Genomic DNA, 24,659 nt, shown 5'->3' with positions numbered 1-24,659 from the left:
AGAGGGGGTATTAAATCAATAGTTTTATATAAATATGTTGGTAACATTTTTTTATCAAAAAGTTACTGCGTTAGCTAAAATTAACTAACAATGATCAATACTTCTACAGCATTTATTCCTTTTAGTTCATGTTAATTTCTGCATTTCCTAATACATTTAAAAAATCAACATTATAGTTTGCACCATGCACTAACATGAACAACTGTATTTACATTAATAAGAATGAATACATGTTGAAAAACTATATTGTCACTGTTTGTTCATGTTAGTTAATGCATTTACCAATGTTTATCAAATAACCTTATTGTAAAGTGTTACCAATATGTTTATAGGCTAGTCTTTAAAAATGACATGCTTTCAATGTAATTATATAAATAATAAAACAAAAAAATACAGCTTTACATTCAGATCTGCTTACGTTGCATCAGAGGTTTCTTTTTATTCACAGTTTTTGCAGTGTTGTTCATTACAGCCAATTACATGATTGTAGAGCACCCTAGTTTTTATTAATGTGTGAAATAGCAATACATTTTCATAAACACTTATCATATTATCTGTGTAAGAATATGGTATATAAAAGGTTTTGATGTTTAATTGACATTAATAATATTGATTACATTATAAAGGGTACAGTAGCTGTGTACACTGTGCCCCCTGTAAAACATTTGGTGCAAGCCCCCCCACTCATAATTATTGTGGATATTGCACATTACATTTATACTAATGGCTGTGTGTGTGTGTGTGTGTGTGTGTGTGTGTGTGTGTGTGTGTGTGTGTGTACCTGGTAATTATCACGTTGTGGGGACCAATTGTCCCCATAAAGATAGGAATACCAGTGTTTTTGTGACCTCGTGGGGACATTTTGATGTCCTCATGAGGAAACAAGCTTATAAATCAAACAGAATGATGTTACTTGAAAATGTCAAGTAGTAGAAAGTTTTCTGTGATTATTGGGGTTAGGGAATGGGGCAGGTAAGGGGAATAGAATATACAGTTTGTATGGTATAAAATGCATTACGTCTATGGAATGTCCCCACAAAACATGGAAACCAGAATGTGTGTGTGTGTGTGTGTGTGTGTGTGTGTGTGTGTGTGTGTGTGTGTGTGTGTGTGTGTGTTCATGTGTTATTCATATTGATTCTTCAGTGTTGACAGCTGATTCTTTACTATCAAAAACTGTAAGAGGCTCGGGAAGAGTATTATAGAATCTACTATCAAACCATCCAATCACATTCCTGGGATTTCTCCTAAAGAACAGAAACCCAGCAAGACCTGCGACAGCGATTATGACCAACACGACCCCTACAGCGATGCCAGCCGATCCATGAGAACGCTCATCTACCTGACGATCTGCAATACCACATTAAACACATATTACTGATTAAAAACAGATAAAAAACTAAGAAATTGACCATAAATAACTATATATATTTTAACTATACATATATTTAGGTGTCATGACAAACTCAAGGAAAATTCCCTGAAGGAAGGGAAGGGTAACATCACGTTGTGACCGACGAATTTGGAACAATTCACGAAGACCAATCTACTTCGAGAAACTTCTAAACCGCTAATGAACTTGGCATGCAGGTATTTGCATCTGCCGGCGCCGCACAGGATTTAACGATAAGCAGGTGAGATACCAAATCACTATTTTCACTGAGAAAGCCGAGCATCAGTGCCCGGCCAGTATCAGCAGTGGAACAGCAAACTGTGGCGACGGGACGTGACATCTCCATTCCCTTGCTTACAGGGAACGAGGGTTACATCCGTAACCAAGACATTCCCTTTCAGTTGGTCACTATGACTTCACGTCGGGACCGACAAATTATGAATCCATACCAAAGCGCAACTTAAGCTGATCCCTTACAGTGCCTTCGTAAACCTTCTGCCCTCACGTAAGGGGTGGAACCTTGGCTTACTCCAGAAGGCAGCTCACTACGAGTTCCTAAACCCACGGTAGTGAACTAGGCAAACCGAGAAGCGGACTTGTCTCGGCGTAACTAAGAACGCTGCTGAAGCCATCCCCTAAGGAGGTTACACACTGGGTGGCATAAATAATATGGAACAACCGACAGGTTGCCCATATATAATCTCTGAACAATACATGGTATGACAGAGACGCAGAGCGGGCTCTGCTAAATGAAATCAACAGACTATACACACATAGGAACCCTGCGTAGGGGACACAATGTGGGCGCCTAGCCAAACACAGGTTTACAGGGAATACATCTAGTGAGAGGATGACAACCGATGCTCCGCAACATCTGCCATCAAGGCGATGGAGGAGTGTCAAAAACCTTTTTTGTGATGTTTTGACCATTTCAGCGTTCCATAATGTTGCAATCGTGTAGCAACAAAATGGAGCTGCAAGCCAACACACGAGCTGACCTGCGGTGTTCTCACTGGTTTGAGAGAACGCGAGAGGAAACTGGTTGAATATGAACACTGTAAAATCTAGTAAACTGTGTTAGGTGTCGCCCAGTCAGGAGCTCTACAGATGTCTGTCAGCAAGGGACCACAAGCCAATGCCCAAGATGACGCCAGACTTTGAGTAGAGTGAGCACGTAATTTAAACGGCCATGGAATGTCCTGCTATTGATAAGCAAGAGCAATCGTGTCCACAATCCAATGGGACATAATTTGCTTGGTGACAGCTTTCCCTTTCTGCTGACCACTGTAAAAGACAAAGAGTTGGTCTGAGCTGGTCTCAAAAATGTAATGACCCAATGGCATACCGTTTACCAGCGTGTGGTGTGTGGATATCGCAGCCATATCCACCTTAATAGTAGATGGTGACAGCCTCCTCTTCAAACAATGCTGAAGATATAAAAGCATGATGCTGATCAGGCATTCTCTGGGGTTTACTCGTCACTAAACAGGTTCCATTTCAGGGTCTTGTAAATCGCGCCTTTTCTTGGGTACAATGAAGTAAGGGCTGTAAAACCCTGACCTCATCTCGGCTGGAAGGACTGACTCGATCGCGTCCTTTGCCAGTAGGACAGCAATCTCCGTGCACAGTACGTACGCATCGGCAGCTCTCACCGCAGTGAAACAAATGCCTGAGAATTTGGGGGAACGCTGGAAAAATTGAAACGCGTAGCCGAGACGGATCATGCGTAAAAGCCAATGCGACAGGCTGGGAAACTGTTTCCACGCCCCCAGACACTGTGTGAGAGGGACTAAGGGCACGACCGGTGTACCTGCGGCGAGCGGAGGTGATCGCTGGTGTGTGGGTTTCGGTCACACCGACAGCAGTATTGTGTAATGCCTACACCCAGGAGGGAGCAGATCCAAGTCCGAAATCGGCCCCCCTTCCCCGATGCTGCGACAGACACAAATCCAAAAGGGTCATGTTCACGCACACGGAACATGAGCCCTCCACGAATGCTGCATCAGCGTGCTGTATACCCAGACACGAGACACAATCGTGGCCATACTGGGAACCATGAACAAGTCACATCCAAAACTAGAACAGACGATATGTCATCTTTAACAAGACGCACTCAACGTTTTTTGCCATTTTAGTAGTTTCTCTAAGTAGATTGGTCTCTTTGAAGCAGTTCCCAATTTGTCGGAAAAGGGAACTATTGTTTAAGCGCTGTTATCTCATGAACACTTTACACAGGTCATAACACAGTAAAATCTAGGGCCACATTTACACAACAAGATTTTATATGAAAAACAGGAAACTTTTTTCAAGCATTATAAAGCATTTGTAGTTGTTATCACTGATCTGTGTGATGGCATATCTATTTGATAACATTGTCATGTGTACATGAAACACAAAAGAAACACATTTTACTACATCATTGTTGTGTAAATCGAGTTCTCATACCTGGAAATAATGACTTCGCTGTTGTTGGTGTAACTGGAAAATCAAAAACAGTACAAATAAATTTAGTGTTGAAGATGTTAGAAGATGATAAACATGTGTTAACAGTATAGATGTGTTGTTTCAGTACTGTTAACTCATGAACACTTTTCACAGGTTATAATTAAACCCTGCAGATGTAGTTCATCATACCTGAGATTGATGGCTTCTCTGTTGGTGGTATAACTGTTAATAAAGACACATGTAGATATTAACATACAGTAAGGTGATGTGATATTAATGCAGATTATTTGTAAGTGTATTTGTCAGACCTTTAGCAGTCTTGCAGATATAACCTCTGCGATCATCACAGCTGCTGGTGCTCCACATCCCAGTGTCTGACTGAACTTCAACACATTTTTCAGCATCACCCCGCATCTCCGGTTTCCAGTTTGTGTAATCCACAACCGTATTATCAATCCACATCCAATCACCTGTCACACACAAACATCAGTTCAAGGTTTCTGTGATTTTAAATGTGTTGTATTGATTTAGATGAAGGCTCGTTCAGACCCATATGACTGCGGTGAAGTCCAATCCAGACTGACTTGACTTCATCCTGCAGGATCTCCAGGTTTTGTCGGATAAACTGTGATTCTATTGGATCCTCAATACTCAATAGAGATGCACCTGAAATGACAGATAACTCACTGTATCTGCTTTTAAAACCAATCATTCAGCCGTTAAACTAAAGCTCTGAATGTTACAGCTGCCAAAGATGAGAAACAACAACACCACAGTAACATTAAAACATTTGTGACCAGTCACGGAAAGTAGGGACACAAGTCGGATCTGGGCATTTTGAATTATTCACAGATTCTGAAAGTGCAGTTTCTAAGCTTTCCAACGATGTGTAACACATGGGAATCTGATAAGATTTGGAGAAGTTGTGGCCATTTGAATATAGGAACTCAGAAATACTCAAACCGAGAAAATCGAGACGAAAGGGACTCTTCTTTTCAGCTGGGGGAGACAATAGGGCTCATTTACATCTCATTTAGCTAAGCCATGCCCCCTGTAAAACCCTTTTTGAGATGTTCTAGCATCATATGTAGTATTTTATGACCAAATGACAACCCGCAAAAATAAACATGACTCTTTTACCTTTGTGGGGATCACAAGTCGAATCCAGTCTGTTTCAGATTATCCAATGACCATATTTGTCCACAAATGCGTATAATCCGTGAAATATAGATTGTTTACATCAGATTTCGCATGAATGTCTGGTAATACAATATAATATATAATCTGAAGACTATTTAAATCGTAACATGTAAGGGTATATGAGCTTACACTCCGTTAAACACATGAACCCGCCTTCAAAGTTTGTATTTAAAATAGGGAAGTAGTATAATAGATCATCCAAACAGCGCCGTCGAAAACGTGACATCCTTTAGAGAGGTTACCAATGGCTCGCTCGTTCCTCCATCAGCCAATGACTTCATGGAAAACATTGATAGACAAAACATGTAGCCAATTATATGAAGAATACAACGATATCTGTGTAACTTCTGTGTGTTTGGACTCATGCTGCGCTGCAAGAACTGACATACAGATGACGTCAAAGTACCGCGAGAGCGAGTCGAAATTAAACTACTCCGTAAGATTTCTTGAAGAGCTCTCGCGGTACTTTGACGTCTTCCGACTGCGGCGCCGCATAAAGTCAGTGACGCGGCTGACGTACGATGCGGCTGACTGTTATTTGTTCCGCCCCAGCTTCTTTTATTTTTCTTTTGTTTTGTGCGCCCGAGCTTTACAGTCTGGGGAGACGCAGGCTATAAGTTTGGAAAAAAAAAAAACTTAGCAAACATATCTGAGGAACAGGGCAGCGCGTCACTACAGTCACGTGACTTCACGCTCGAGCCGGAAGAGAAGACAATGCTGAATAAAGTCGTAATTCTGCTATTTTTGGACCAAACTGTATTTTTGATGCATCAACACAATCTTACTGACCCACTGATGTCACATGGACTACTTTGATGATGTTTTTATTAACTTTCTGGACATGGAAACCATACATTGATTTTCAATGAAGGGGAAAGCTCTCGGACTAAATCTAACGATAAAACATCTTAAACTGTGTTCCGAAGATGAACGGAGGTCTTCCGAGTTTAGAACGACATAAGGGTGAGTCATTACTTACATTTAGGGCTGGACCAGAAAATTCGAATATTCGAATATTCGTTCGGTGGGTTGACATTCGATTTTCAGTTTTGAGATTCGAATATATATATAAATATTTTTCAGCGTTAATGCAGAGCTTTTGCCAAGCAGGAAGTGCGCTTCACACTCCCGCTCTGTAGGTGGCGCAGAGAGACCAACATTCATAGCCAACAGCCATCAAACTCCACCAGTAGAAGAAGAGATCGCCTCGAACGGAAAGCGCGCTTCCTGCTTTGGCATTCACGCTAATAGTGTTGTAAATAACGTTCAGTTTCTTGCAAAAACTGATTGATTTGCTTCACAAGACGTCAATATGTCACACGGAGATATGGGGGATTACTTTTGTATTGGATATATATGCTTTAGCTCTTAAAGTGTGCGGATTGGTTGACTTGCATGACGGAGCACTGGGGTTTCTGCAAAATATCTTCATTATTGTTCTGATGAAAAAAACATATTGGATGGTGTAAGTGTTATAATAAATAAACTTGATTTTGAAAGTATGCTAAAGTTTTATTACAGTTTGTTGAACTTCGTTCATTTATTTTCGTTGTTTTATTTAAATAGCCTACCCTACGTTGTCAGTAATTACTGTGCTGCTAATTTCTGATACGGGAATGTTTGTTTGTTAGACAAATGTTGTTAGAAAATAGGCTACCTTATTAAAAGTATTGGTCTTGTGTTTTGTTTCACTAATGCTGTTCTCGCATGACGCATGACAGGCACGCCGCTTCCGGCTTGTGCTGTTCTGTAGTATTTTTAAAGTTTATTAATTCTAGAAGTGTCAAATGTCCATATTGCACGAAAAAAATGCACTACACTCCCTTGAGTTCCCAGCAACACATCCGCCACATAATAAAACTGTGGATAGACAGACACACACATACACACACACAGATTCCTGCCTTTATTAAAGAGAAAAAATATGTTCAGCCCCTCCTTCCGAAGCTTCGAATATTCGATTTTATTTCTACTAGAGCTTCGAAGCTCAAAAAATGGTATTCGGAACAGCCCTACTTACATTATTTTCATTTTTGGGCGAACTATCCTTATTTAGTAGTCACGCTGTTCCCTTTGGGGGCGGAGGCGAAAACACAAGCTTATACAGTATGTAAATATACACACAGACAATGACGCCCCCCGCTGCACGCTAGAATCTCCGGAAAAACAAGCCTATTTTAACCGCAAAATGTACGCTTTTAAATATACAAAAACTGCTATCTCAAACATGGAGAGGCTTCTTCGTGATCTCAACTAACAGATTCTGCAATAAAACGAAAATCACAAATTTCGAAAAAAAAACTTTGTTTCTCATTTTCTCGAAACTTGTGCTGCCGACTTGAGTCCCTGGTTTCCGTGACGGGTCACATTTGTCCATTTACTGCACTACACATTCAGATGTGAGGAGTAAATCTTGATCTCAAGATGAGTGAATTCAGTTTGTGTGTGTCTGATTTAAATGTATGTCAATTATTTTAATATTTCGAAAACGTGATATTTTTAAGGATCCCAAAGAATGCAATAATCTGTTAAATTCTCTGATATCTACACAGAAGGTTTGTGGTTTTATTAAGTGCAAAAAATGATCCAGAGTAAGTTTTACATGTCCATTAACAACCCGAGGATTTGCCTTTAGATTGAAATGATCTACTATTACCTTATTTGAAAGGGTCATGAATAATAATGTTGAGGTCTGCTCTGATTGGCTGTTTCACAGAGCAGACACAGATTTTGAGGAATAATAAATTGTTTGGAGATTGTTAATGGACGTTTCTGAGTGGTAAGTTTGTGTTTTATTCAGTATGGACCTGCAAAACGTAACTGTAACGTCAATAGTAGAACGTCAGCCTTATCGCTTGCATATAGCATTAATTAGCATATAGCGTTAACCCAGACGTCACAACCTTGTTTTTATCATTGTAACAACTTTTAATTCAATGTGCAATTTAATGTTGGGGGCGTACATCTCGACTGTAGCGTCACAGTCTGTGTTTTGTTGAGATTGGTTTGTTTTCCTTTTGTATGCACGAGGTTTACATAAGGAGGAAACAATCGTGTTAAAGGCTCATTATATGTCATTACCATGTACAGACCTCTTATTAATGATCTATGTTTAGATAAATACAGTTTTATATTCTAAAACACCTTTAATAATCTCATTGGGAGGAGGATGAAGCGTCTCACCCATTCTTATACATTCTACTGTGGCATGAGCCCAGTTTTCTCTGGTGGAGGTCATGAACGTATAGCAGTGTCCTCTAAAAGGGATCCAACTGTTCCTGTGATTGGATTCGGGGCAGTTACCCGGCAGCTGAGGAGGATCTGTAGGGGAAAAAACTGTGGACCGTGTGAGGGGTTAGTAAATCAGATCTCTCTTAAACTGAAACTGTCAATTAAAACCATATGATAAACTTTAAATATATTAGTAAACAACAGACATTTGCTGCTTCAAATTTAAATATTTCTAATTTAAATAAACCTTCAGATTCTAATTTTGAGCCTGAATTTATATGTTTAAATGTTTGAAACTTCTTCTGTAAACAAAAATATAGTTTATGCCATCATAGTATCTTTGATTTTAAAATCTTTCAAATGACCAAAAAAACTGCAAATTTGTGCTGTTGATGTTTATCTTTTAAAGGGCCGGATTATTATCAATGATTATTTGTAAAATACCTGCTGATTTTTTACAGAAGGAATAATATGTGTTGTTACACGCTGCAGTTTTCCAGTCTCCATCCGTGTCAATATAAACACAAGCTAAATTGTTTTTGGGTTCTCCTGTTGCCCATTTACTGTAGCTTAGAAGCCAGTTATCCACCCAGCGATAGAGTCCAAGTGTCTGAAGAAACCACATTACCACACTCATATGTTAGTAAAATCATTTCTGCAGTGTGTATACAGTATATGAAATTACATGAATGTGTTTATTGTGAAGAGAGATGAATTTATTACCAGGTTACTGTTGAGTCCGATCCACAAAGGTTCTTTGAGTTTGTTGACTTGTAGGCTGGTGTACGCCTGACTGATGGAGTTCAGTACACTCGCAAGATCAGCATCATCAGCTTTACACTGTCTTCTCGCTTCATCCCAGCTCATCTTCTCCAGCTGGACCTTATATAAATCATTGCCCAGACTGAAGTATTTCTGTGGTACTGCTGTGGTCACGGGAGCAGACAGCTGAGAGTCTAACACACAAACAAAATACTTACAGATTATCTACAGAAAGAGATCAACAAGTGACCCATAAACTCATGGGTTTTCTTAAATAAATGTCATTGGATTGAGTTACAGTTAAAACATTTATACATTGAGGTCTTTTCTTCATCTAACCTGTGTTCCTCTTGCAGATGAAACCTCTCTCATCTTTACAGTCTCCAACTTTCCACTTACCAGTGGACTTCTCTGGGTGTTTAACCATCACAACACAGTCATAGTCCTACATGGAAAAGAGTTCAGATTATTTGTGTCTAAAGTCAAGTCTTTAGCAACACATATTACTAATGATAAATACATTTTAAAAATATTCACAATGGAAAATATCTTTTTGGAGCATAATCTTAAAATTTTTTTGGCATAAAATAATCAATCGATAATTTTGGCTATTGCTACAAATATTGTGGTCCATTTGTGAAATGAATAATAAATTGCACAGCATTTCTATGTAAATTGCTGACACATGATGCCAGTAAGAGTTAAAGAAACATCTACATATGCCCCTCGCCAAATCTTTATAGAAATTGTTACATTTTGAAATAAAGTCTCATAATCTTTTATATATTAGATATTCAGGTGCTGGTCATATAATTAGAATATCATCAAAATGTTGATTTATTTCACTAATTCCATTCATAAAGTGAAACTTGTATATTATATTCATTCATTACACACAGACTGATATATTTTAAATGAAAAGGTTCAATTTTGAAGACACCTGGTGCCAAACTCTAATCAGCTAATTAACTCAAAACACCTAAAAGGCCTTTAAATGGTCTCCCAGTCTAGTTCTGTAGGCTACACAATCATAGGTAAGACTGCTGACTTGACCGTTATCCAAAAGACGACCATTGACACCTTACACAAGGAGTGTAAAACACAAAAGATCACTGCAAAAGAGGCTGGCTGTTCACAGATCTCTGTGTCCAAACACACTAATAGAGAGGCGAAGGGAAGGAAAACATGTGGTAGAAAAAGTATACAAGCAATAGGGATAACCGCACCCTGGAGAGGATTGTGAAACAAAACCCATTCAAAAATGTGGAAAAGAGTGGACTGCAGCTGGATTAAGTGCTTTAAGAACCACTACGCACAGATGTATGCAAGACATACGTTTCAGCTGTTGTATTCCTTGTGTCAAGCCACTCTTGAACAACAGACAGCGTCAGAAGCGTCTTGCTTCTAGACTGCTGCTGAGTGGTCCAAAGTTATGTTCACTGGTGAAAGTAAATTTTGCATTTCCTTTGGAAATCAGGGTCCCAGAGTTTGAAGGAAGAAAGGAGAGGCACACAATCCACGTTTCTTGAGGTCCAGTGTAAAGTTTCCACAGTCAGTGATGGTTTGGGGTGCAATGTCATCTGCTGGTGTTGGTCCACTGTGTTTTCTGAGGATCAAGGTCAACGCAGCCGTATACATGGAAGTTTTAGAGCACTTCATGCTTCTGACCAACTTTATGGAGATGCAGATTTAATTTTCCAACAGGACTTGGCACCTGCAAACAGTGCCAAAGCTACCAGTACCTGGTTTAAAGGGACACTTCACCCATTTGCATTAAGCTTTGTATAGTTAGAACCCCAGTCATGTTTTTGAATGGTCATGCATAATTTTCTCAGTTGCCGCTGAGACAGGAGAAATACAGATTTCAGTGTTGCTCTTCCTTCTTTCAATGACGTAAAAATCATCATTTTGCATCATTGAAAGAAGGAAGTCCAATATCTTTGTTGAGGGAGTGAGACTACAAACACCCCTTTTTCTCGGTCAAATAGCCACCAAATACAGAATGACGCACTTTCAATCAAGATTAATGTTTCTACGGGTGAAATGCTCCTTTAAGGGCCATGGTATCCATGTGTCTTAATTGGCCAGCAAACTCGCCTGACCTTAATCCCATAAAAATCTATGGGATTTTCTGAAGAGGAAGATGCGATCAAAAACATATGAAAACCTACAGTACCATATATTCCATTCTGTGGTGTAAAAATGGATTGTGGTGCCAATGTCTCATATGTCTCCTCCTAAAGAATTCCTGAAAGAGAAAAAATCTAACTTGTAGGAACACGTTTGTAGTTTTCAACATTTAAATATTCATGGATACAGTTAAGATCAAAATGAATAGTCCTCTCAGAAAATCTTGACCTGATCTGTAAGTTTTAAATGTAGGATACATGTATTAAATCATTGAGAAACACACTAGTACAATAAGTGAAAAACAATGACAAAATGTTCATGGAGGACAGGATTTAAAAACACGTGCACTTAACAAGAGCATCAAGTTAGCTTGGTGCATTGTGTAACTTTTATAAGGATCTCTTTACAGAAATGCAATATAATATCCATAACTAGATTATCATTGGTGTATAAATACCTTACATAATGAACAGTATTGTTTATATTACCTAGGTGCAGATTAACCATATTGGCAAACTGGGCGAGTGCCCAGAGGCACCAAGGTCAGTGAGAAGATGTCGGAGAAGCGGAAGCAGTTTTGTTTTGTGACACATTTCACACGTTCGTTCATACATTTAGATGTGAAGCACTGACCATAAGCATGCCTCTCTTGCTACTTTGGCAGGTTGAACCTCCTATACAGTAGGCAGGCTATACATTTGGTGTGTTTTACTTAATTTCGAACTGCGCAATCTGATCAGCGTAAATCAACAGCAGAGCCGCCAAAGTGACTAGAGAGAATGACATCAAAGTACTGCGAGTGCGATTTGAGAAATTACACAGAGAAGTCTGCTTTGATTCGCTCTTGCGTTACTTTCACATCACCAAGCAGTCTGTGTGGTTAGCGCCAAATGAAGTTGAACCTGCACACAGTGTGTAGCTCACGCGACACTGGAAACAAACAGTCCATGTAGAGAAGTGAACGAGTGGAGCAGTGCGTTTTTCATAAAATCCAATATCTACCTTCAGTTCGAATGTCAATATCTTTGCTTGTGCTTCACAGTGTTATACTTCCCTTCTGTGTTGATTTTAATATCTACGCAAGATTTTAATGTACAGGATCTTAAACTTCTGTGAGGTAATTTAAAACTTTTACACCATTAAATTACTGTATGTTAATGTTGGCCATAGTCGGATAATAGCTATTGAAAGAGTTTTTTTTCATGCATGTGTTAGCCATGAAGATTGTAAACAGTTTATTAAATTATTTTTGATTAAATCTTGGCCCTAAGTTAGATGTTGATTGACACTAAACCAGTCTAAAAATCAGTCCAGTTTCCCCAGCTGTAAACCCATTGGCTGTTAAAGTCTTTTCTTGCTAATAATAAACTGACATGATGATAACACATTCAGTTTACAGTATGTGTTTATGAGTGCACTTTCAGAATGCTCTCAGTTACATGAAGATCCATACTGTATGCATCTGTGAGTGTAGTGGTGCTTATGGGATCGCGCTGGGGCGAGTGAGCGTAAGGGTGAGAGGGAAAAATCACACTATACTCACTACAAAAATATAAACTACACCACTAATTGAATCTGAACTGGTAAGGGACATAGATTTCGAAAACATCATATGCCAGTTTGCTTGGTTAAAATCCAGAGCGCATTTCATCCCCATGTTGTCTCAGACGTTGACATGTTTGTCCTTTGGCGGCTACCGTAGCTTTACGATGCATTGAGTTCATGAAATGGTAAAACATTTACATCTAAGATCAGAACCTTGTAACAAAAGTTTAAACTGAAACACGCTGCCAGTGAGAAGAAAATATAATGAGATGCTTATATTAACTGCTGTGATCAAACACAAAGCTTTTAGTGACAAATACACAACAAACAAAAGAGAAGCTTTGATGATTGTACCACATTATTAGAATTTGCAATAAACTAATGCACACTTACGTCCATCTGATCATAGTCTTCCTGAAACAGAGAATTGTAGAAACACATTTGTAGTATTCAACATTGAAATAGATCCAGTTAAAATCAAAGTTAATAGTCCTCTTATAAAAACTGAACATGTCTTAGATTTATCATTAGAAATAATCAGAACCAAAAGTGTTTATTATAAAATGACAAAAACAAAATCTCAATAAAGTTTCTTCTGATGAAGTTATTATAAGGATGCACTGAGTTTAAACAAGGACAAAATTATTAGTTTAGAAAGTACATAAGCCGGTTCTGTCATCATTTACTCACTCTCATGTTGTTACAAACCCGCAAAAATGTCTTTGTTCTGATGAACACAAAGGAAGATATTTTGAGAAATGTTTGTAACCAAACCATTCGTCGACCCTATTTACTTCCATAATATAATTTTTTCCTACTATGGAAGTGAATGGGGTCCACGAATGGTTCAATTACAAACATTTCTCAAAATATCTTCCTTTGTGTTCATCAAAACAAAGAAATCTTTGCGGGTTTGTAACAACATGAGAGTCTGGGCTTTTCCTTAAATACTCAGTCTAAGTCAACTATTTCAAAAATAACATTTTAAGATAAAATTTTAGTTTTCTAATAACAGAAATTAATCTGTTTGGTACAGGTATATTTTTGTCTACAAAAGTAATTTAAAGCATTTAACCATACATATTCATATTAAATGATTTTTAAGATTATTGTTAACATTTCAGTCAAGTGTTTTAAAACCTTTTACCATATGTATATACATATACACACACATACAGTATATATACTAGGGGAGAGTGAGGTAAGTTGTCAGACTTTTCACACTGTCTAACATTTACTGAGCACCATACATCACAATGGTACGAATCTCATACCAAATGAAAGAAGTAAGTCTTGGGCACATATTTTGTATTTATTACATTTTCATATCTTATCTCATTATGAAGTGAGAGACTTTTGAAAATTTGCCCCATTGGTGGTCACACTAGATTATCTAAAAAGAAGAACACAACTACTTAAAGGAACAGTATGTAGGATTGTGGCCAAAACTGGTACTGCAATCACAACACTTGTGGTTAAAACTGGTACTGCAATCACACAACTGGTGGCCAATACACAAAATGACAACACAAACATCAGTTGAGGGCTGCAACTGCACTTTTTAAATTACAATATCCTGGTCAGACCACTGTTGTCAGTGATATAAGTATTTGAAATGAAAATGATTTCTTAATGTCTAGTGACATATCAAGGCCATTTTATGATTAATTGATATACATTTCTTACATACTGTTCCTTTAATTGTGATTATTGATTTTAATCTTTTTAATTCAAAGCAGAACTGGAAATATTAACTCTAGGGCTTCTCACAATGAGCTTAACCCTGGGTTATCTTCGTCACTGCTTTTAACCCTAGGTTAAGGATCGTTTCACACTTGTAATTTAGAAGCAGGGTTATCCCTAAAAATTCTCAACACGCTTTTGTGGGGTTAACCCTGCATTGCGGTGCCAAACGCACGCAGTGTGAAACGAAGCAGATTTACTGCTGTGATCAAATACAAAGTTTTAATGTAAAAAACAGACTGAAAACTGACTGCTGAAACAAATACACAACAAACAAAACGTAGCTTTGATGATTGTACCACATTATTATTATTTGCAATAAACTCATGCACACTTACCCCCATCCCAAAAAAGTGTCTTGACTGTAAACTTGATGAAGGTTGACCTTTAAGCCAGTTTGTGTATCTGACAGCTCGATTGTCGGTCCACATAAAGTTTCTCTCTGAGACAATGTCATTTAAACCGATCCACACGTCATCAACAGCACTTAGCATTAATGTTGTGAGAAAAACTGAGAACGCAAACAAGGGGATTTTTTAATTATTTAACATTAATAACTTTTTATATTTTATTTACAATCCACTCCCACTCTAATAATCCTTTTAATTGCAAACATGTTAACTAGTTTTACTAGAGAATACATGTAGAATTCTTAAACACCACAATGATATCAGCAGGTTTAATTTCTTATAAATAAATAAATTCAGGTGTAAAGGATGAACAGATAACAGTATTAGTGTCATACTTACATTGCTCTGTGCGACTCCGAACGGACACCAGATTGCCTCCATTTGAAATGCAGTGATCTCGTGATTTTTGCCATGACATTTTATTATCGAAAAACTTGTAACACTATTTGGAAACACAAATAATCAGAAAAAAATTGCAGCTTTGATTAACAAAGTTACTTTGTCAGGGAATTAACAGAAAAAAAAACATTTCATGCATTACATTGTTGTTGACTTTTGATTTCATCTAAAATATCTTCACATTTTTTTTGTGCTGATTTCCAGAAAGATGGAGGATGGATAAAATATTGAGAAATGCATTATTAAGGTAATGGGGTCACGGGCTGTACATTCTGCAGCGTTCATGTCTTTCATAACATTACATAAAGCAATAAAATAGCGTTGTGCATTTCGAAAAATGTGTTTTCTTTGCCTATATCTAAAACTTCTTAAGAACAACTTTCTCCAACTCATCGTTGACTTTGTACATTTTTTTTTTTTTTTTTAATGTCCATTGGCATGATTTTGATACTTGAATCTGGCAACCCTGGCTGTGCGTTTGCGCAGACATTTGGTTTGGATTATATAGATTGTACATGTAAATAAATATTTTAATCAAATTGCAATGTTTAGGGTGCATGTAAACTGTAATGTCGTAACCTGCAATCGGATTAAATTCAGTTGAATTGAAAAAAATGTTGTGCATGTAAACAAAGCCAATGTTGTTTTTTGTTCGTGCAATAATTTGAAAAAAAAAATAGTCCTAGTTTTAATGGACCAAGGGATCCCTATAGGTTATTTTTTAGGGACTAATGGCATCTCTTAATTCTTATGGGGGGGCCTTAAATTCAAACACTGGTTTTGATGTATTTGGACAGTATTGGTTCTTACTTTTCCTCTGAACAGAGTCCATTCAGGAGCGCAGCCGCCCGCTGGTACAGTGGTTGGAGACATGGTGGTGTTGACAAAATCATCACTTCTTTTACAGATCGAGGGTAACGAATGACCACAATTAATATCATTCCAGAGTCCTACAGAAACATACACAGTACATGTTATCCATCAGATCATGGGCACCATTAAAACAAAGAGAGTAAATAAGACATACAGTATACTATATATGTGTCATATAATATTGCTGTACAAAAACAAGCTTCTGAAATATTAAACCTAATGGTTAAAATGAATTCATTAATGCAAATGAGAAAACGTCCTCCAAGGTCAGCTCCAACACTTTATTTAATCTGAATCAACATCTTATAATTTAGATGTGATGTCTCTGGAGCAGGACTGAATAGACGCCTCAGCATTAGTTGATGTTGTTCTTCGTCTATTTGCTATATCATATACAGCTGTGATGAGAAGTCCTCACCTGTGCTTTTGAAAACGGTCACACAGTTCTCATCATTGTTGGAGAAATTTGGTTCATTTTGTTCCCATGCAGTATATACAACAGGTGAACCGTCCACCCAACTACACACAGAGACACACACACAAATTAAATTAACCAATAAAGAATATCATCCCATCATAAAGATGTCAAACTCTCCCCCATAATCTTCATACTCTTTTCCCAATCACACTACCCACACTTCTATTCTCTTGGATGCTTGATTCTGATTGGTCAGTGGAGACATGTTAGTTACTTACAGATATCAATAATAACACAAACCTCATCCGGGTAGGCTGCGAATCAACTTGACAAATGCAGTAATACTTTAAAATACATTCAATATAAATATCCATAATCAATAAAATACACTCAAAAAAATGCTGGGTTATTTTTTCTACCCAAATGCTGGGTTGAGCCTTTTGGGTCATTTGGGTTTTTTTTTAAAGTCTTGGGTAGTTAAGTGTAACCCATTCAGTTGCAAATTTATATTTGGGTCGTTTTCACTGACAGTTGAATAAATGCATCCCTCCCAGGACGCATCAACTCAAATCCTGGGTCAAATTAACTCAGTGTGTGGTGCTGTTTGAATTCACTTCAGGTATGGAGAGGCTGTGGTTTTTACATGGACAGATTTATGTGAATCAACAAGGTTGGTATTATAAGAAAAAATTATGAGGACGTTGAAAATCTTGATGAAAGTATTGTCTTGGGGAAGCAGTGACAAAGCATGTCATACCATACTTTGGGTTTAGCAGAGTCAGATTAAACCCTGAGCAAAGTCAGTCTTAACACTTTATACAGTTTCAAACCTGTTTTCCCACCCCTAATGCTAATGAGATATAATTATAATTATATTAATATATGAATATAATTTTATTAGAAATGACCCCTGTCCCCAACTGTGTGCCCAAACGGGTCATCGGATTTATATGATCAGACTATCTTTGTAACCAACTGTGTGCTCAACCAAGTGATTGGATGATGTTTAGACAGATGTCTTTTATTATTCTAGACCCTCTTTGAACTGTGTTGGTTCTCAAAGTCTCACTTTTGCTCCCATACTACTATTCAGAAAATATCACTTAAGGTTTTATTATTGTATTGCTTGATCTGCGATTAACTTTATGATTATCAAGCCTATTAGAGGGATGAACTTGTTTCACCACCTAATTTGTAGTGGAATCTGTGTCAAGGCAGACTACAAATTCTTACAGTATCAATATATTTATAAATAAAACCATTACTGTTTACTAGAAAAAAAGCATATGTCTGACAACAGTCCAGTTTACTTAACATGAAACGTTATTACATGCACTGCTATGAGTATTAGCAGTTAGCTTGTTTGATAAGTTAAGCCCACAGGATCGTAAATGCGTTGGTTACTCTTTTTTGGACTTTTAATCAAATGATTAATCAAAATGTCTGCCATTTTTGTCATAATATAATATGACGACTTATACACAGCAGCCATATAGTCTTTGTGTTGTAGTCTTTCATACTCACCTAAATGATTTGTCCAACTCTACAGTCATCCCAATGTAGTACTGAGTGTGTGATCTTTCACTTCTAGATATCTACAGTATAAAACAGCATCAGTTAGTCCTACAAAAATGCTTGTGAATTCCTGTGAACTATAGACTGTGTCTTTAGTCTACTGAGGAGTGAGCTTAAATATTATGAAGCCCAAACTTACAAAAGAATTTGAGATACTTAAAATATTTCTTTAACACAAGGAGCAAACTTTGTTTTTGTAAAAAACACCCAAAGAATCAGTCTTATCAGAACTTCCATGCTCCTGCAGGAATAAACACTCTGGTGGACGCGGATAATAATGACATGTTTTCAGTCACTCATTTACCTAATGAAATGTTCATGACTATCAGATACTTACACAATGTTAAACAAGACTACACTTTAAAACCTTCAAATGAATAACATTTCTAAAATCATTAAATGATTTTGTAAAATTTAGTTTGTTTGCCATAACACAGAAAAGGCGTTTTCTCCTATGCAACAATTATTACACCAAAACATAAATTCACATATTTTATTAATTTGCTAATCCACATCTTTAAAATTAATAATTGCGAGAAACAGATCCGAATTCAGCACTTTATCGAGCGATCTTGATTTCAGTTCTCATCAGTGACCGTAAACATCAAATTTCAAATTCGTTATTAATTTAATTTAAATACGCACCTCAAGAAGCTTTACGACACATTGCTTTACGGCAGTGATATTAAACGCTCATTGTCTCTTGTGTGCTACATCACAGATTTGCGACAATGCCGTCTTTCAGTCGATGCACTTTTGAAATTTGAAATGTGCGCCTTGACAGAGAAAAGTCGGATTTATGTTCTCGTGGATTAATAACTTGAATATTTCTCTGTACTTCATAAACTCCATTTTAACTACTTTTGGTAACGCTTTGGAAAATTCGCAACAAATAAATTATTATGGTTACACGTGTCTGTCTGTTATGCTTTTCAAACAGTACATGATTTTAATAATCTGTTTTAGTAGAAAATTATTCAGCAATCTTTATGGTATGAAATATTTGTAAATGTTTTACGCTTTGTAGCTGTAAAAACGTAAAAATGCTGTGATAAAATTTTGCAAATACGGTTACATTGTATGCTTAATTATTTATTTAAAATGTATATGTTTTGTGTTTTTAAGAGTTACATATTAATACTACATATTAACAGTCAGACCAGACTGGTCAAAGATAAGTCTAGTGGCTTTCTTATCAAAGGACATCAATGGTGAGAACCATCTGGACATCTTCATTAGATGCAACATGTGCCCACAACTAAAGTTTCATATAGTAATGGCCAGACAAAGTAAATGGAACTGTGCATGGATCTTCACCATAAGGGAAACCAAAAAGAGCAATTCAACCTAGAAAACATGAGCCATAACTCTTGAAATATCTCATTTTTTTCTAGGAAGTGATGTGCAAGTACATACTGCTGCAGATATGAGCTTTGTCTGCCTCTTACCTGCATGACATCATCAACCATCATACATTTTTAATTAAAATCATTTAGCAGCAGAGTGCAAGTCAAACTGGAAAGCATTGTCAGTATTTTATTTTACCTGCTTCCATATAAACCTCCTCTCAGTCTGACCATTAATGACAATAAGATCAGCATGATTCTTCTTACAGAAGGCACGAGCATCTTCCATAGGGTGCAGATCATTATTAATGAAATACTGACTGCCATTATACTGAATCCAGCCATCAGACGTCTTGTTATATTCTATAGTGAGAGGTAAAAGGATAAAATCTTGATTTACGTCATCTATATAGCTGTAAAAAAAATCTGAAATGTTTCTTTTCAACATATGTGACTTCAATAATACAACATTATAAGATAATAACTATTATAATTTATGGAGATGTTAAGTAGACTAAAGGGGATCGCCGCGCAGCGCCGTTCTAAAAAAATGGAACACATTGTTTTCTATGAGTATACGCACCGGCGCCGCCAAGTGGCGCCTGTCCGCGCCGCCCAGCTTTGACTCAGGCAGTTGCTAAAATCCCTGTCGCGCCACACAGCACCACTCACATAGTTTAACATTAAATAACATCATATTTGTCCCAAATCATTAACGATTAACATTGGCTGCTAACGTATATTTTGCATTTTGAAGTAGACGCTATCTGACGAAGCTTGCACTATTTAATGTGCACTTCCGGTTTGTCGAGTTGTCCAATACGCGACTCGGCGCGGCACGAACGCTGAGCTGCGCGGCCGGTGTGCAATCCCCTTAAGGTTTCTTCACAGCAATGCTACAGAGAAGTGGTTTTCAACAAATGGGCAACAACAGTATTGCAGGGGGCTGCCAATTATTACTAGAAATAATAATATTGTAGATATATGAAGAGTTCAGGTCCAAAAGCCGCTAAACGAGCCACCTTCGTCCAAAATGAAATAATTTTAATCATAAACTGAATGCTATTGAAACGTAATTTAAGTTCATCAAATATTTTAAATCAAAAACAAAACGCTTAATCCCGCCCTCAGGCCATTCAGAAATTACAGTTTTTGATCTTACGAAAATTTGATGACTTCATCAATGTCCATTTCACGTAATTCAGCATTTCTCTGTGACGGGAGCACGGATGTCTTTTCCGTGTAACTCCCACGGATTTCTTGTATCATTTTATGTATTGTTTTCTCATTGTTTTTTTCCTATTTTCTTACCATTGTCGTTTGGGGTTGGAATCACTTTCTGTTACATTTTTAGAAATCCTAACCCAAACCCCAACTCTAACCCCAACTCCAGGCGAGAATAGTTTTAAAAGTGGAAGAAAAACTTGTAGAAACCAATACATAAAAGTACATCCTAACATAAAAGTACATCCTAACCCCAACCCCAAGCGACAATGATTTGAAAACAGGAAAAAACAATGAGAACTGGAAAAAAAATGGAAAAAAGCTGATTTCCGTGAAATGGACACAGATAAAGTGATAAAATTTTCCATGACTATAACACAGATTTCCATGAGATCATGTTGGTTTTTAGGCAGACTCTATTAATAGTCTTATTAAAAAATGTCAATTAACAAAAAATCATGCCAGACGCATGTAGGGTTTAAAGTTTTGAATCGGAACTCTTCAAATGCAATAATGTCTAGTATAGAAGTGTAGTTCTCTATCAGTGGGTTGCGCTGCATGTGGGGGGGAGATCGCCCAGGGGTTAAAGACTTTTTCAAGAAAAAACAAATAAAGAGCATCAATTGGGTACTCTCAAAAAATATAAACATAAATGGAAAAAAACTTGGCATGATTAAATAATACGACGGATTCCCTCTCTCTTACATTGGCTTTCTAAATCGTCCACTAGTGGCAGTGATAATGAACTTTTAGTTTTGATTTCTCACGTCATAACCCGTTTAAACGCTCAACTGTATAAGACTCTTCTATGTGACTTATGCTGGTTAAAGATTGTGTGATGTTTTAAAAAGCATAATCTGGTTAGATGAGTTAATATGGAGAATGTTAATATTGAAGATGTATCACTCCATATCACAAAAACTCACATTAAAACATGAATCTACCAGAGAGCTATATATGTATAGATCAAAAGTCAAGCAACACGAGAAACAGATGAATGCTGTTGTATAACACATACATGAGTGAATCCTTACCTTGAATGACTGATGTCGGTGGGGATTTTGGAGTTATGCCTGTAAAAAAAATAATTTATTAATTTTCTGCGGTGGTGTTTCAAAGTCCTTCCCTGCATCTGAAAGAGGTTTGTTAAGTAAAGGATAATGTACATGCAGATGCCTTTATACAAAGCGACTGAAAAGATTATCACAAAAGTAACACAGGGTAATCAAGACTTGCACTCTGAATGTGTTTGTCTTGAAATAAAAACACATTATCCCACTTATTGTACAGCTACTAACCAAATTAATACATAATTGGACGTAAATATTTTATAATCGTATGTATTGTTATCTAAGACATAGACTCGAGGCTCAAGCCAAAACTTAAAATAGTACCTGTAGGTTGAACTGACTTCAAAAAACCAAGTTGTTTTAATTTCATGCTGCATTTTTTTACAGTGTACCAATGGGAGCAAAGATTTCCATAAAATTTGCAAGAGGCTTTTGTGTGAGCACAAACACATCCAATAAATGTTCTGGGATCGCTCTTGTAAAGAGATAGTAACATTGCCGTAACATTAACAAAAATGATTCTGTGTGAACAAGAGGCAGAAACAATGCTGTAAGGGGCGTGCCATAGTGAGGAAGAGCGTGTCATCCCAACCAGAAGTTATGGTTCAGCTCTTTGACACAGTGATTAAACGCAGATCAACAATCATGAAGAGAAATGTTGGCAAACTGGACTGAAGCGGAGATCAGGGAGCTCGTCATTATCATAACTGAAGCTGAGATCATTCACCAGCAGGACAGAACAGAGCATCACGCCCTCCTTGTCATGGCTACGCAATCAAAAAAACATTGTTATAATGGAAGTCAATGGGGCAAAAATGGCCACGAACCATAAATGAGGGAGAAAAAAATCTGATGCTGCACAAAACTAAAAATGCCAATGTTTTTACTCATCTTTTACATGCCCAAGTGATCCCTACCATTTCCCCCCCAAATCAGTAACACCACTTATAAACTTGGCAATTAAAATCATGGAATTGTTGTAAACATTAGGTAGTTTTGATCAGTACTGAGGTTGATTAACAAGTTTGAAGTAAATTTGAATATTAATCTGATACATTTTTACTGCAGTTTAATTTAGTGGCCTTTTTTTGGCCACTAACAACATGAAAGGGTAGTACATTTACCCATGGTATATTGTTGAGTTTTTGAAAAATTTCAAAGCATTTTCTTAAAATATCTGTAAATATAAGATTTGTCACCAAAAATAATTCAATTTACTGAAACACAGAGAAAGTTGTGGCCAAATTAAGACTCAAAAAACAAAAATAGCCCCAACAACACACAAGGGTTAAGTCACTAGTTGAGTAAACTCAGAAATTTGCTTATTGCCTAATCAGTTTAAGTTGGTTCAACTTGTCGGTTTAAGTTGACATTTACATGACCCAAAAGTTCAGTAAACTCAAAAAAGCTGTGCAGCAAGTTGCCTTTAAAATTTAAGTTAAACTTTTTCTTTTTTACAGTGAATCAGAATGACACATTTCATAGAGCTGTGTAATAAATCTAAATATTCATCAAAACATTCATTCACTAACACAGTTTTGTTTACTCTGTACTGTATATATTTGCTTATATCTGCATGTGTACCTATTGGAATCTGACAGATCCAGTCCATATCAGCATCACAATCACGATCATTCCACTTGCGTCCATAATTACTGCCATATTCAGCACAGTTCTCATTATTGTTGTAGTTGTTTGGTTCACCAGAGGCCCAGTTCTGATAATCGGACTAAAACAGAAATATAAACACAATCACGGACAGAATAACATGATACAAAATGTAAAATAATGTTGGAAGGAAAAGCCTCAACAGATCAACACAAATAGACAGAGAGTAATGAGAAATCACTCACAGGAGTTTGATCTGACCACACAAAACCAGAATTACTGTCCAATGAAGTGAAGCCGATCCACGTCGGGTCTGATCTGAAACTCCTAATAAAAAGGTCACGTGACAAAACAGGTTGTTTATTAAGGAAAGTCTCTACACTCGGTCTATTTCAGTCACATAAGACGACAATCCTATACTTGAATGTAGAGAGACGCAAAAAACGGATATCTCTAAAATCTTTCATTTTGCATTTAAAGTGAATATTGCATGTTTGCAGCCCAACGCACATCATTCACATTGCCCCGCGCAAGTTTGCGACTTATTTGCGTCTTTGCAACTTGGTAAGTAATCTACTCGCGCAAATCATTAAATTCACGTTTGGTGTGTTAAGTTGTAACTTGATTAAAATTAATCGAGCACTGGTAGCCCCATTCATTTTAATCCGCTCCTATGGTTTGCCATAAAGAATTAAATTGAGACTTAGACGTAATTGTGATTCTGAGAGGTTCAGAATAGAGAAGTTTCAGTAGAAATGACAGTGCTAACACCGGGGTGTTGCTGACGTAGTTTAATGTCTAACTCATGAACTGATTTAAAGTTTTAGGTAACCCTGCTTGCATCACCCTACAAAATAACAATAATGATAATAAAGAATATATTCTGTGTGTTAGAACTTGTGAGTACTTACGATGGTAACACATTCATTTCATTTTCTGAATGAAAGCTCGCTAAATCACCACCAACAGCTCGACAGAAATCACGCGCTTCAAACCAAGTCTTCTTCTTATCCTTTGTCTTTCTGTAGATCTAAGAAATACATATGAAAGGTGTGATTGTCCTGAACACAAATAATGTTATGTGTTTTATTTGTTAATAATTGTATTAAAGGGATAGTTCGGCCAAAAATGATATTAAACCCATGATTTACTCACCCCCAAGCTGTCCGAGTTGCATATGTCCATCGTTTTTCAGACAAACACATTTTCGGATATTTTATCAAATATTTTAGATCTTTCAGTTGATTAAATGTAATGTTACGGGGTCCACCCATAGTCCACGACCTT

The 24,659-nt window shown here is 37.1% G+C and overlaps 1 protein-coding gene across 3 annotated transcripts in view; it reads right to left on the bottom strand.

The window, feature by feature from the left end:
- Positions 1 to 262: 262 nt before the first annotated feature.
- The window catches only part of LOC135743918 (macrophage mannose receptor 1-like), a 38,362-nt gene continuing 13,965 nt past the window's right edge, over positions 263 to 24,659 (bottom strand). The window contains exons 13-34 of one of the 3 annotated variants that reach the window (XM_073813254.1): positions 24,284 to 24,402; positions 23,618 to 23,699; positions 23,349 to 23,493; positions 21,729 to 21,767; positions 19,670 to 19,833; positions 18,074 to 18,144; positions 16,550 to 16,650; positions 16,069 to 16,208; positions 15,199 to 15,301; positions 14,788 to 14,960; positions 13,100 to 13,120; positions 11,208 to 11,279; positions 9,371 to 9,476; positions 8,993 to 9,225; positions 8,714 to 8,879; positions 8,222 to 8,374; positions 4,388 to 4,504; positions 4,147 to 4,308; positions 4,028 to 4,060; positions 3,839 to 3,871; positions 1,119 to 1,350; positions 263 to 1,086 (exon numbers count right to left, since the gene is read on the bottom strand). In XM_073813254.1, the coding sequence (XP_073669355.1) occupies positions 1,130 to 1,350; positions 3,839 to 3,871; positions 4,028 to 4,060; positions 4,147 to 4,308; positions 4,388 to 4,504; positions 8,222 to 8,374; positions 8,714 to 8,879; positions 8,993 to 9,225; positions 9,371 to 9,476; positions 11,208 to 11,279; positions 13,100 to 13,120; positions 14,788 to 14,960; positions 15,199 to 15,301; positions 16,069 to 16,208; positions 16,550 to 16,650; positions 18,074 to 18,144; positions 19,670 to 19,833; positions 21,729 to 21,767; positions 23,349 to 23,493; positions 23,618 to 23,699; positions 24,284 to 24,402 (2,454 nt within the window). In that variant the 3' untranslated portion in view covers positions 263 to 1,086; positions 1,119 to 1,129. Of the gene's footprint in view, positions 1,351 to 3,838; positions 3,872 to 4,027; positions 4,061 to 4,146; positions 4,309 to 4,387; positions 4,505 to 8,221; positions 8,375 to 8,713; positions 8,880 to 8,992; positions 9,226 to 9,370; positions 9,477 to 11,207; positions 11,280 to 13,099; positions 13,121 to 14,787; positions 14,961 to 15,198; positions 15,302 to 16,068; positions 16,209 to 16,549; positions 16,651 to 18,073; positions 18,145 to 19,669; positions 19,834 to 21,728; positions 21,768 to 23,348; positions 23,494 to 23,617; positions 23,700 to 24,283; positions 24,403 to 24,659 lie in introns of all 3 variants that reach the window. The other 2 variants (XM_065261822.2, XM_065261823.2) reach the window with 2 other exon arrangements.

Source organism: Paramisgurnus dabryanus, chromosome 2, assembly GCF_030506205.2.
Source record: "Paramisgurnus dabryanus chromosome 2, PD_genome_1.1, whole genome shotgun sequence".
NCBI lineage: Eukaryota > Metazoa > Chordata > Actinopteri > Cypriniformes > Cobitidae > Paramisgurnus > Paramisgurnus dabryanus.
The sequence above is the reverse complement of the archived record's forward strand: the minus strand, read 5'-3'. Positions and strand labels throughout refer to the sequence as shown.